Source organism: Mesoplodon bidens, assembly GCF_964165515.1.
Source record: "Mesoplodon bidens genome assembly, chromosome: 15".
NCBI classification, from domain to species: Eukaryota; Metazoa; Chordata; class Mammalia; order Artiodactyla; family Ziphiidae; genus Mesoplodon; species Mesoplodon bidens.
Window position 1 is genome coordinate 15,785,236 of NC_138171.1, and position 14,181 is coordinate 15,799,416.

At 42.9% G+C, this 14,181-nt stretch overlaps 1 protein-coding gene across 1 annotated transcript in view; it reads right to left on the bottom strand.

The window, feature by feature from the left end:
* The window catches only part of STK4 (serine/threonine kinase 4), a 98,576-nt gene extending 88,017 nt beyond the window's left edge, over positions 1 to 10,559 (bottom strand). The window contains exons 1-2 of the mRNA XM_081257736.1: positions 10,468 to 10,559; positions 4,854 to 4,934 (exon numbers count right to left, since the gene is read on the bottom strand). Coding sequence (XP_081113862.1) covers positions 4,854 to 4,934; positions 10,468 to 10,502 — 116 coding nt within the window. The 5' untranslated portion in view covers positions 10,503 to 10,559. The remainder of the gene's footprint in view (positions 1 to 4,853; positions 4,935 to 10,467) is intronic.
* Between the last annotated feature and the right edge of the window lie 3,622 nt (positions 10,560 to 14,181).

Here is a 14,181-nt window from a genome sequence, read left to right on the forward strand (position 1 = left end):
TTGCAGGATTTCTATCCCCTTCTGCCAGTGACTGAACTAGTAGTAAGCATATGACCTAGTTCCAGCCAATGAAATTTAAGGGGAATTCTTCTGAAGGGTCTCTAGGGAAAACTTTCCTCCCTGGTAAGAGAGAAGCAAACAAGGTGGCCCATTTTCACCTGCCACTTCCTTTCCTGCTTTGGTTACTGTCAGGTGAGGCATGATGCTTGAAACTAACATGGCCATCTTGAGACTATGAGGATTACACAAATGCTAAACAATTATCAAGCCAGTTAGCCATTCTGGAATCTTTCACCCCCAGATTTTTTGCTACTTAGTTATTAAATGCTCTTATTGGTTAGCCACTGTTAGTTGGGTATTCTGTAACTTCATCCAAAGTTATTCTTGATACCCTAGGTCCCATACATGTAAGAAGGTCTTTATTTCACCCTCACTCTGGAACGAGTTTTTCTGGATATAGAATTCTTTGACAATAGCTTTCCCTCAGCTCTTTTACTGTAGTTTTTCATCTTCTATTGCTGTAAAGAAGTCAGTTGTCGGGCTTCCCTGGTGGCGCAGTGGTTGAGAGTCCACCTGCCGGTGCAGGGGACACGGGTTCGTGCCCCGGCCTGGGAAGATCCCACGTACCGCGGAGCGGCTGGACCCGTGAGCCATGGCCGCAGGCTCCGCAACGGGAGAGGCCACAACAACGAGAGGCCCGCGTACCGCAAAAAAAAAAAAAGAAGTCAGTTGTCATCAGGTTATCATTTTTCATGGGTAATCTCTCTTTCTGTAGCTTTTCAGATTTCTCTTTATCCTTAACATTCTGTAATTTTACTATAACTAGAAGTTGATTTATTTGGCACTCCGTAAGCTTCTTCAATCTGGAGGCTTTATTCAAGTCTGGAAAATTCTTAGTATTATCTCTTTATTTCCTCTCTATTACTTCTAATCTCGTTCTAGGGTTCCTATTGGACCTATATTGGAACTCCTCAATCCATGCTGTCTTCCTAGTTTCCAACACTATATTTTTGTCCTGCATTTTGTGATCAGTCTCACTTCTAGCTTTCAATTCACAAATTCTCTTCAGCTTGTCTAGTTGACTGTTTATCCAATTTATTGGGCTCTAGAACTTCAATTATTGTAGTTTTCATTGTCAAGATTCCCAACTTTTTCTTTTTCATGGGGTTGTTCCTGTTAATAATTTCGTGTTCTCCTTTTAAGGATGTTATTCCCTCCTTTTACCTTTTTGAAAATCGTAAACAAACGTTAAATCCTGTTTCAGATGGCTCCATTATTTCTATTTCCTTGGGTGGGAGTTCTCCCACTTGTTAGGTCTGCTGATTATCTCACGGCACTGGATTTCCTTGGATGGGTTTCCTTTTATTTTGAATGATTCTTCTCTACACAGTGCTCACTGTCATGAGTGTTTCATGATGTCAGGATGGTTTCATGGTTCCCCTAGCTCAGTCATCTAGGCTGTACAATTTAAACCAGGTCTTGCACTAGGATTTAGGGTTTTTGTCCCTCAAGATACCATACCTGAATACAGTCCAGGCCCAGTTCCTATAGTCAGACCAGTCCCTCTGCTTTTTCCCCAGGCCACAGGCAAATGATACCACAACTTCATACAGGAAGCCCATCTACAATCTCCCGACAAGGACAAGGCATGCTTTATTCTCCTCTTACTACGACAGCTATCTTTTCTATCCCTGGTCTATAGCTGGCTATGTATCCTTATATTAAAAGATTGTTTTTTCATTTATTATTCTTATATATTTGAAATGGAGAGGTTCCTATGTGCACTTACTCAGCAGTCTTGACCAGAACACCCTCCACGCCTCACTATGCTATCTGGACAGCCAAGAAAACTCCAAGAGCTCATAGGAACAATTAAGATTCATGATTCCACAGATCACTCTTACAGTACAGAGGATTTAGAAGGCTTCAGCAGTCATGCTCCCTTATAGGCAAGTCCCTTAAGACCTAATTCCCTACAACAAAAACTACAGTGATTCAATGAATTTTAACTGGCAGAGAACAAAGATGGTGGGGATGGAAGTGCTTCCCACAAGCTATGCAAGGCAAGGGTCAATGCAGAAACATAGAAATTATACAGTATTTGAGGCCAAATTAACCAGGCATAAGCCTTAATACCACTCACTAGCTATGAAACCATGGGCAAGATGTTTTTGTTATTATCCTATGATTAAAAACTTAAATGAGTCGATGTGTAAAACTTTAAGTATAAGAGGGAAAAAAAAAGGCACTAGGCTCTAATTCAAAACACTTTCCAAGTGCTGTCCATCCATCCTGGTCTGGAGCTTTGGCTCTGCTCTGCCACGGATCCACATGATTTCCTCAAAATGCAGAATAGCTGCAGCCTTGGGAATCCGATACAATCTTTTAGCCAGAGCTCATTTCACAAGGCCCATGTCAGTGAGAGTTCACAGTCCATTCATTTTCCAGAACTATTTAGGGATGGCATGGCCATTTGTGTTTAGGAAGGAAGCACAGTTTGGGTTTTCCTTTGGGATTTTGCTCATTAAATGAAGCTTGTTCAGGCTCATTCAGTCGGGATGACAGAAATCCAAGCACTTGTGGTATCATTTAAAAAAACAATATGATGATAACATGGGAAGATCTGAAGTTTTAATTGTTTTCTCTCTGGTGATGTCTTTACAGGGAAATTTCCAAGGTCCTTAATGAAGACATCCATAGATCTAAAACATAATTTAAAATAATCATAATTAGCTTAGTTTCTCCTTATTTTACATTCCTGATCACTCTCTGTCTACAGTATTCTTTTGACATTCCTCAAAACCAAACAACCCAAACAGAGCTCCCTTCAAAAACACCTAAATATACTTTAAGACTTAAGACTTAACTTTGATTTGTCATGATAAGATCTGAAAAAATGCTTCAATTGATATATTTAAAAATAAAATAATAATAGTTGCCATTTAACGAGGTCTTATTAGGTGACAAGCACAGTACTAAGTACTTTAGTCCCATCTCATGAAACACTCAACATAACCCTATGAGGGAGATACAAATATCCCCACTTTATAGTTGAGGTTTGCAAAGCTTCAAAATATTCAGCAATTTGCTCAAGCTCACTTGTTTATTATGACTAATAAACAGTAGAGCAAGTTTTAACCCAGATATGTCTGACTTCAGAGTCTATGTTCTTACAACTGTACTATACTTTCATTAAAAATGAAAGAAACAAGTTAGTTACATACATATCAACTATGCCTACCACTCTTGATCTTATTCTAAGTATAACCTGTGAACATGGTTAGATTAAGGGCTTTTAACTCACTGCCTTGAGGAAATACCAAGGATATCAAGTTAGAGCCGAAAATGGCAGGCAAGAGACACAGAAGGACTGGGTTTTTCCCCCGCATACCTTTAACAATGCCAAGTCAACTTGTGGTTTCAGATTCATCGTGTACTTGTCTTTTAGCAGCGCAGCTGGTGTCATCTTTTACTTCCCTTCTCTGCTTGATTTCTTGCTTGATTCCAAAGAGTATTTTTCCAACTTACAAAAAGATGATGACTAATGTTTTTCACAGGGAGGTAATCCATGAAAACCTATTCCATGTAATCCAGGATTGGGTTTAACATTGCATATCTATATTAGGCATAAATTACACTAAACTCCAAAATAATCTAATGGCATATAAGAGGTGATTTTAAAGAACAGACATTAATTTGACATTTTTATAAGTTAACATTTCAGGTCTTCTCTTGAACCAGAAGTACTCCCAAGAGATTTTACAAAATTACACAAACACACACCCACATGTTTATTTGCTTATATATGCATAAACTACCTCTGAAGAACACATAAAAAACTGCTATACTGGTTGCTTCTGGGTGGTTGAGAGATAGAGACAGGAGGCAAATTTTTTTCATTGTAACACTTTTACACTTTTAAAATTGTGAATCATGTGACTTGATTACCTATTCAAAAATGAACAACAAAAACTTAAGAAAGGGTGTCTCTAATATTTTAATGTCTTGGTCCTTAAGAAAAAGAAATAAACATACAAAGATTAAAAGTATCAATATATGTAAAAGTATAAAAACTTATGCTATAATGTTTATTGTATCAGGACGGCCACTATCTATTATCTAATATCATTTCACCAGTATTTAATAAATTCATTCACAATCTGTGTTTCAAGAAGTCCTCTGGCTCCCAATCTGTAATTCTGGATCTCTTAGGAAAGATGTAAAGGTAGTGACAGTCCTTGACTTATTTACTGTATTTCCCAAAGCTTCATTAACTATTGATAAGATGCTGAATTCCTTTTTTTTTTTTTTTTTTTTTTGCTGCTCCACGTGGCATGCAGGATCTTAGTTCCCTGACCAGGGATGGAACTCGTGCCCCTTGCAGTGGAAGTGTGGAGCCTTAACCACTGGACCGCCAGGGAAGTCCCTTCAGTGTTTTTTTTGTGAAACAAGTTATTGCATATCTCTCAGAAGCTATGAACAGAAAATTACAATATGTCTGATTAATAAAAAAATTTTAAATGAAGTAAAAACTAATTACTGTTATCTGTTAAATAGATAAAATCATGCAAACCACAGATTTTACAAGAGAGAAAACAATAGATGACCATGGTGTTGAAAAGACCAGGAATCACTAAATCTGTCTATAGAATTAATTGGGGGAAGAGGGAAAGGACATTTCAAGCATTAAATTTATCTCCTACACTACCCAGAGCAGTGGTGATATGCAACATTCCCCTTTCTTTTCCTTAGTTTTCCAAATTATTGCCACAAGAAAGGTTCACATCCTTCTGGTGTTGGGGCAGGAAAAAGACTGGGACCTACTAGTCCACCTACATTTTCTGTGTACTCACCCTTCTCCAAGTTTCTCTAAGACATCAAATACTTCTTCTGGTTGTTTAGTTAAACTATCTTCATCTAACTTTTTCAGCTGCCTGTGGAGGAAGAAATTTAAACATAAAATACATTTTACTTGCTAGCAACTAGAATACAAAATGCATTATTTATTTTACAATTAGCATCTTAGGGATTTCTTTACAAAGTCTTCACTGGTAAATGACAATAAAGGCAAGCTAAGAGACCTTTAAGGGAAGCTGAAGGGCTGGTCTATGGACATGTTACACATGTCCTTGGCCACCCTGATCAGCAGAATCAGGACCAGAGGGTGAAGAGCTACCAAGAGGCTGACTTCAGTTCCACAGGAGTAAGAATTTTCTAACAATAAAAGTTGTTACGAAATGGTTTAGACTGCCTTAAGAAGTCCCTAGATTCCCATCACTGGAGCATCTAAACAGAAAATGAGTCCTCATGTGGCTGAAACGTTATAGAGTGGATATAAGCATTAGCTATAACCTTCAGAATCCATTTAAATCTTGAGATTCCACGAATTAAGATGGCATAACTCTCTGTTCAGAAAAGATGTTTAATGCAAGCTTTGCTATGAACTGAAACATGGTCTTAGACTAGAGGCCAAGGAAGACACAGAAGAGTCTTGCTCTCCATTAGCAAGACTTTGGTACTTCTGTCAAAACACGTGGATTCTGTAGGTATCACAGAAACAGAAAGTGGAGAGTATACACTCAGACGTGACCAAAAGTAAAAAATTACCAGGCAGCTGGGAGTTTCAAATAGTCTCACCAAGACTCTCTGATGGGCAGTTGTATACCTAACTATTTCCCGAAATCAAAGATAGGTGCTGCTCACGACTTCCAGATAATTGGGATTTTTCTGACTATGACAAACATGGGAGGTTATAAATTAAGAGCAGCGTTTTTAAAAAAAAACTCTGAGACCTCTGAAAATCATTAACAGGCTTAAAGGAGGAGTTTGCTAAGGACTATTTGCGTGTGTGGGTTCTACACAATGGTTTCCTGAAACTACAAAGGACAACAAAGAAAGGAGAGCTCAGGAAATGGTGAAATATGGAAGTAGTCCACTGAAAATTTCTTTGAAAAGAAAAATGTTTAAACTAGCTGGACAATACCAATTTTTACAAAAGAAGACTTGAACAAAAAAAATACACATACACATAAATGTGTACCTCCCTAAAGTGGCAAAACCATGAAAGAAGCCAAAAAAGAGAAAAAAAAAAACAAACCCACACACCTGAACACATCAAGTGTATCCACCAATAAACGCTGATCTCAAAAAGACAATCTTTACAGGATTTTATAAATGTCAAAGACTAGAGAAATGGAGAACTGCTCCAAGTCAGTAACTGCCATAACTTGAAATTTAACAAACACGACCACACCAACCTTTGAAAATCAAAAGGTCCTAAGAATTAAATTCCAATGACATCACAAAAACTCCCAGTTTCAAAACAAGAAGGACTGAAGTGAAATTCCTCTTCAGTGTCAGAAGTGAAATTTCTATGAACTCAGAAATTAGAATGAACATCTCATAACCCGGGGGAGGGGGGATGAAGCATTGAATTTATAACTGTTTGAACAATGGACAATACCTCATTTCTCAAGTATAATCACAGTTTTATAAACAGTTCATATAAAGGAAGATCAAATGTGTTCCTTTGAAGTGGTGACTTCGTGGTTTACAAAAAGCAAAACTCACTATTTCAACTATTACAGAGAACACAGCATAACAAAGGAAACGGCCACTGCCATGACAGACAGCTGCAGGCCTCTGATAATACTGTGACAAACTTTATATGAGTGCTCAGATACTTCTTTAAAACAATCTAAGTGGGGTTTTTGTTTGGTTTTGGTCCAGTCTTAAGGGATCTTTTTATCTCTGGTGCCTGAACCCAGAGGTGGTCAATAAGAACATTTGTTAAATGGATTAATGAATGCAATGATGAGAATCATAAACCCTTCTCAGCAATCCTTGTGAGGTTTCAAAACTAAAAAGAATTTCACCCTGAAAAAGTATTACTGTGTTATCGACAAATAAGATTTCTATGGAAAATCTTTTGATAGGGGACTCAATGCTATTTTTTACATGAGTCTTCATGGAAGAAGCACTATAACCAAACAGCCCAACTCTGATGATTCAGCCTTCTCAGCTGTACTTCCCCAGGTCCTAGGTAGTTTCACTGCTTGCTCATAACTCAACAGGCCTGGCCAACACAGCCTCCATGGATCCAACACAGGGGGATGCTCCGCTCCTAAGTCAGATGGCCACGTGGACGGCCAGCATCCCAGAAATGTACTCTATGCATTCCACCACACTATTTGTATCTAATGGCAACTCACTTTTTAAAATCATAAACTCCTACATAAACCGTCAACTTTAATCTATCATCATTCACTTAGTCACACACACAAATGTCAAACTCAAGAACACAAAGAGCACTTCCTGCATTGGGACTGCTTTCCCTTCTTGGAAACACATGCCATCTGAATCTCTGAAAAGACACCTGTATCTTTCCAAACACAAATAAGGGTGTTTATGAAGTAGTTACTCACCGGTTTGGCTAATTCCCGAATTTCTTTCTCCCACCTTAGAACTCTTGTAAGGTCCATTTTATTTATATATACCTATCCCTCTTTCCACACACAAGTTGTTATGGGTTACAACAAATATATAAGATAAATGGATGAAATTTTTTAATGAAAATAAAATTAATGTGTTTCCCTCTCCCAACCCCCTCAAATTCATGTTAAAGTCCTAACACCCAGTACCTCAGAATGTGACTGTATTTAGAGATAGGGCCTTTAAAGAGGTAATTAAGGTAAAAATGAGGTCATATGGGTGGGCCCTAATCCAACCTGACTGGTGTCCTCGGAAGATGAGATAAGGACACAGACAGTTACAGAGGGAAGACCACGTGAAGAGAAGCCTCAACAGAAAACAACGCTGCTGCTGATGGCCTGATCTCAGACTTCTAGCCTCCAGAACTGTGAGGAAATAAATTTCTGTTAAGTCGCCCAGTCTGTGAAACTGACACAGCAGGCCTAACAAACTGATACAAATGATAATAAAGTTAATTGGCTGCAAGTCGGGCAGTTCACTAGCTATGGTGAGCAGGAAAGCACCAGTCATTCAAGTACTCAGCCCTCCTGGACATTTTTTTTTGAAATACTGACCAGCAAGTGTTTACTAATACTCCACTTATTTAATCTCAGTGACCTTGAAGATGGTTGAGAATCACACTGTAAGGATAGAAAAGCTTGGAGCAACCTTATAGGTGTTACAGAGTACTTGCCCTCTTCATGAGAGGAGTTGTACTCCTGTATGTTGATTAAAAATTATACGTAATTTGAAAAAGAAAAAAAAAAGAATTCAGCCCTGCAATGCTTTTCTCTTGCACATTCAATAAAATTTTTAAAATCCAAAAGGCCCAGGAAATGAGTGTGTCAAAAACCAAAAAGGTTTACTCTTTTGCCCAAGATTATACAGCACAAGGCAAAAGCAGTAACAAAACGCAGATTCCTAATTCTCTTTTCAATTAAACCAGGGTCTCAGGGAAAGAACGAACACGTTTCAGAAGGATTTATAACCAGTGTCCATTTATAATTGGATCTATGGTGCTACGGCATATATCTGCTAACATACACAAGGCCCTGTGAAACAGGGATACTTCCAGAAAGGCATCAACCAAGAGCATGGACTCTGGACCAGACTGCTTGGATTAAAATCCCAGCTCTGGGGCTTCCCTCGTGGCGCAGTGGTTAAGAATCTGCCTGCCAATGCAGGAGACACGGGTTCGAGCCCTGGTCTGGGAAGATCCCAGATGCCACGGAGCAACTAAGCCCGTGTGCCACAACTACTGAGCCTGCGCTCTAGAGCCTGCGTGCCACAACTACTGAAGCCCGCGCGCCTAGAGCCCGTGCTCCACGACAAGAGAAGCTACCGCAACGAGAAGCCTACGCACCGCAACGAAGAGTAGCCCCCGCTCTCCACAACGAGAGAAAGCCAGTGCGCAGCAACAAAGACCCAACTCAGCCAAAAATTAACTAATTAATTAATTAATTTAAAAAGAAATCTCAGCTCTGTCACTTAGTAACTGTGGGACTTTTGGCTGATCACTAACCTCTCTGTGGGACTTTTGGCTGATCACTAACCTCTCTGTAGAATAGAGATACAGGTGATGGGATTGTTGTGAGAGTCAAATGAGTCAACGATAAGTTGAACCATATGAAACTTCTCTTTTTATAGATCAAAAATGGTCAAATATCAGCAAATTCATATGGTACAACAAGAGACATGGAAAGCACTAAGAATAGTGTCGGGCACCCGGTAAGTGCTAGATGAGTGCAATAATGATTTTATTTCAGACTCAGCACACTACAGTAGGGTGAGCTGAGTCCATCCCAACCAGCTATTTGCCTTCTGCAGTGTTTGTGCCCTTCAAACAAAGCCAAGGGCGCAGCCCAGGCTGTCGATCCCTTCCCTTCACCTCTCCACTGCCCCGAATTCCCACACACTGAACACTTCCTACTTTAGAGCTCATTCTGCTGCAGGAAGTCAGAGGTCTCTGTGAAACTGAAGCGAACTGTTCTGACACCTCAGTCTCTACTCTCGATTTTTCTCCAGATGTGGCAACGTGAGAGAAGACCCTGGTGTCCACAGAGCAAACCACTGATACAACTGCAACCAACTCAGGGGATTAGACTTTTCAGGATCAGCCACCCCCCAGATCTTGACTTAAAACAATTTCCAGGGAGCAAGAGGATTTGGAGCTGATATAAAACAACACAGACCTGAAAAGGGCACAGTCTGGCCACGTCCAGTGACCCAGACCTACAGCAAAGAAGTCAACATACAGGACTGTGTCTCAACTCTTCTGGACCTCAATTTGCCCGTCCTGAAAATGGTCTCTTATTTCCCTCTCTACCGCCCAGTGTTGGATATGAGGAAAATTTGGAGGACCCTGGATATCAGGGATGAAAGGTGCCATCACCTAGAGTGGGGACACTACCAAAATAATTTTCTTGCATGCTGTTCTCCACGAAGCCTCCCTTGCCAGACCGTCCACCTGCCTTGGCATATCTTCAGCCTCAGGCGCAAAGCTTTTCCCCTCAGCAGATCCTCTCCACTGCACCTCTCGGGTGGGGCTCCCTCCCTTAGAAGGTCTGCCCAGCTCTCCTCCCTGCTTGTTCCCGACCCATCCCTTAGCCAGACCCCTCGTAGGTTCTCATCTGGCTTCAGCATGCTCCCTACCTCAGTGAGTCCCTTCTAGGACAGTCCTCACCCAGTGGCCCCCGGCCTCAGCAGGTGCTCTCCCTAACTTGTCTCCACGTTCCTCAGCAGCTGCTCCCCCCACCTGTCCCCCCACTTCCGCCAGTATGTCCCCCTCAGCAAGCGATCTCTCTAACCAGCCCCACGTTTATCCCCCTCGGCCGGACCCCCACCAGCCAGAGGTCCCTCATTCAGCAGGTGCCCCATCAGCCGGATCGCCCCGCAGGTCCGTCCCCTCCGGGGGCTCGCACACCAGTGTCTCCCCTCCGCCAGTTCCCGCCTTTCCCTCTCCCCCCACCCCCTTCCTCTTGGCCAGCAGCCCCTCACCGGCGCGGCGGGTTCCTAAGCTGCACCGTCTCCATGGCGCTGCCGGCAGCCGCCCAAACCCGCTCACTGCTCCATCCTCCCCCGGGACCTCCTGGATCCCGCCCCGCAGACCCTCCCACACTTCCGCTTTCCGCCCCTACCGGAAGCTGCGCGCGGGGCGGGAGCGGGAGCGGGGCGGGGCCGCGAGGTCCGGGCGTGGATCATGTGGTGTGGACCCGAGTCACGTGGAGCGCCGAGGCGCGGACCCGGAACTGCGGAGCATTGGAGCCTCCTCCCGGAGGAGTCCTCTTCAATCAAGTTCGGGACGGCGTCCTTGTCTCTTGCGACACTGTTCACCCAAGACACTCGGTCTCGAGACCAAGAACCCATCTGTGCCTCGGGCCCGGCCCCTCATTTCTCAGACGGAGATACTGAGGCTTGTTGCGAAGCACCAGCTTGATAAGAACTGTGGATTCTTAACCAGCCAAGTTCTACGCGGGAGGTATTTGTGGTTTCCTACCGTTCCTTCCTGGTTGAATTTTTGTTCAAGGTGGAGGCTGGAACGTGCATAACCTCTCATTGGATGTCACAGAGCATCAGCCTGCAAATTGCCGCATCCTTTTAAGAGCCTTACCTTTCAGTCAGTTTGAGGACATAAAAAGAGCTAATGTTTATTAAGCTCTTACCATGTACTTGCTTTCATATATTATCTCATTTAATCCTTATATCAAGCCTGTAACGTTATCTCCAATCTTATCTATTAATTATTTGACACTGCTTATCACATTTGCGGTACTCTACTCATTTAATTAACTCATTTAATATTCTTAAACCCTGTAAGTTAGGTAATATTATTATTCTCGTAAGGCCAGAGAGGTGAAGCTCCCATAGCTAAAAGTATAGGTTTGGGGATTTAAATCCAGATGGATCTGATTCCAGAGCCTGCACCACCAAACTGGACAACCACTTGGACCCTCTGGTTGGGCATGAGAGACAGAGCTTCCTCTCCACTCAGAGATCCAGTTACAGCTGTGGAAGTTCATAAATCCTCAGTTGCCACCACCATCAGCAAGTGTTTAAGAAAGTGGAAGATTCCACCTAATTTACTCATAGAGAAAGTTACCCAAAGCAGCCTCTCACTGTTTTTAATTGTCCTGCTTTTCTCAAAGATATGCCATCTACAAAACCTAACACCTAAGCAACCACCTTTCAGGGTCACCCCATATGTTAAAAGCAGAGTAATGGAGCCATTCTCCTGACAGGAGGAAAACATTTACTGAGAATCTACTATGTGCCAGGCACAATTCTAAGCTACCACTTAAGCCTCGAAAAACCCTTTGAAGTAAGAATTATACCCATAATTCCTCTGCTTCATGGTGTCAGTCAGCGGCAGTCAGCATTTGGATGAATCCCTGTCCAAAATGGCTCACTCACATGGCTGACAAATTGGTGTTGGTGTTGGCTGGGAGCCCACTTGGTGATCGGGGATGGGGGGGCCAACTCCATTTTTCTTGAGCCTCCTCACAGAGTAAAGGCTGGGTTCTAAAGTATATTTCTGGAAAGAGCCAGGAGGAAGCTGTAATGCCTTTCAATGGCATAGCTTTGGAAGGTACATAATGTCATTTCCCCTGTTGAAGGGGCCCCCAAAGACCCACCCAGTTTCAAGGAGAGTGGACATATGATTCCATCTCTTGATAGGGGAGTGGCAAGGTTTTGGAGGAGCATGGAGAACTGGAAATACTGTTTCAGCCATTTGGGGAAAATACAACTTGCCTCAGGTATACTTGTCTGGTATACCACTTAGAATATATTCAGCCTCAAGCAACTGAAAAAGAAAGAACAATCTAAATGGTGGTTTAAGGCACAGTGGCATTTGTTGGGCTGCACCCCACAGGCCTACAAGGCCTGTGCTTGCCTAGCTTCAAGACCGAAGAAAGAACCTGGAATCAGCAACAGAGACATCAATGGTTTGATGGATGGGGGAGCTTACACGCCTGAAGCAAGGTCCTGGAGTGACACCCCACCGTGTGCAGCTCACAGCAGGCAGGACATAGTGGCAGTCTTTGCTGGGGGGTGGGGGGGATTACCAGTTATAGGGGAATTGATGTCAGATGGGCTCATTAGTTACTAGGGAAACAAGCAGAGGGGCATGCCCCTCACGACCCCTTTGATAAGCCATGATTAGCTGGGGCCTAGGACAAGTGCGGAGGAAGGTCGGTCATGTGAGTAGGGTGTAGGTGCAGCAGGCCCTGGTCCGGCAGGGGATGTACAGAGAGCAAGAGAACAGCCATCTTGAGTGGCCTGGCCATACAGCATAGCTTGTTTATAACTAGGAAGTCCAGAAGTCAGCAGTTCTAGGGTTGATTCAGGGGCACAAGCACATCGATTTTATCTTTCCTCTCTGGCCTGATTCAGCATGTTGGCTTTTCAAACTTGTGCTTATTGACTCACAATTGCAAAATGGCTGCCACACCTCCAGGTACCATGTCCTTAACCCAACAGAAAAAGAGCAAAAAAGGCTGTTTTGACGTCCTGTGTCTCTATCTTATCAGGGAAGGAAAACTTTCCCATAAGCACCCAGCACACATCCTCCTATCTCCTTGCTCGATCAGGGTCACATGCTCACCCCTTGCCCAATCACTGGCAAAAGAATGAGATTATTGTGATTGGTTTACAGAAATCTTGATCCATTTTCTGGGCCAGGAGAATCTCAGGTAAAATTCAGACTGGAAGTAAAAATGGAGGTTGTTAAGTAGATAACCAGTGTGTGTGCGCGCGCGTGCGTGTGTGTGTGTGTGTGTGTGTGTCATCCGGTTTTCCCACCACACTGAGTGTTCCTTCTTTGCTCTTGTATGGGGCCTATGCTGGGCTGAGGGGATTTGGGTGGAACAGCCACCCTACCCTCAGAATATTTAAGGTCTGGTTGGGTTATGAGTTTACACAAATAATTACAGTTGACCCTTGAATAACATGGGTTTGAGCTGCATGGGTCCATGCGGATTTTTTAAAATATATATGTACCACAGGGCTTCCCTGGTGGCGCAGTGGTTAAGAATCCACCTCCCAACGCAGGCAACATGGGTTCGAGCCCTGGTCTGGGAAGATCCACATGCCACGGAGCAACTAAGCCCGTGCACCACAACTACTGAGCCTGTGCTCTAGAGCCCGCGAGCCACAACTACTGAAGCCCGCGCACCTAGAGCCCATGCTCCACAAGAGAAGCCACCGCAATGAGAAGCCCGCGCACCGCAACGAAGAGTAGCCCCCGCTTGCCACAACTAGAGAAAGCCTGCATGCAGCAATGGAGAACCAGTGCAGCCAAATATATATATATATACGTATACAGTATTACACAACACAAGGTTGGTTGAATCCAAGGATGCAGAACCTTGGACAAGGAGGGCCAAGTGAAGTTACACACGGATTTTCAATTGTGCAGGAGTTGGTTGTCCCTAACTCCTTCCTTGTTCAGGGGTCAATTGTATAACTAAATACCTGATGGCAGAGACCAGGTTTTTGTCAACAAACTTTTATAAGTACATGTTGGGTGCCAGATTCCATTAGGTCTGGGGAGAGAAAAATAAAGAAAACCTACTTCCTGCCTTTAAAGGCCACACAGTCTGAGAAAAATTGTAAACTGATGTGAAATAAAATTCATATTTTATGGCAAGACAAAAATTTGAACATAAAAATTTTTTCTCTGCCCTTTGGCCTCCTCTCTCCCCGCTACTGAGC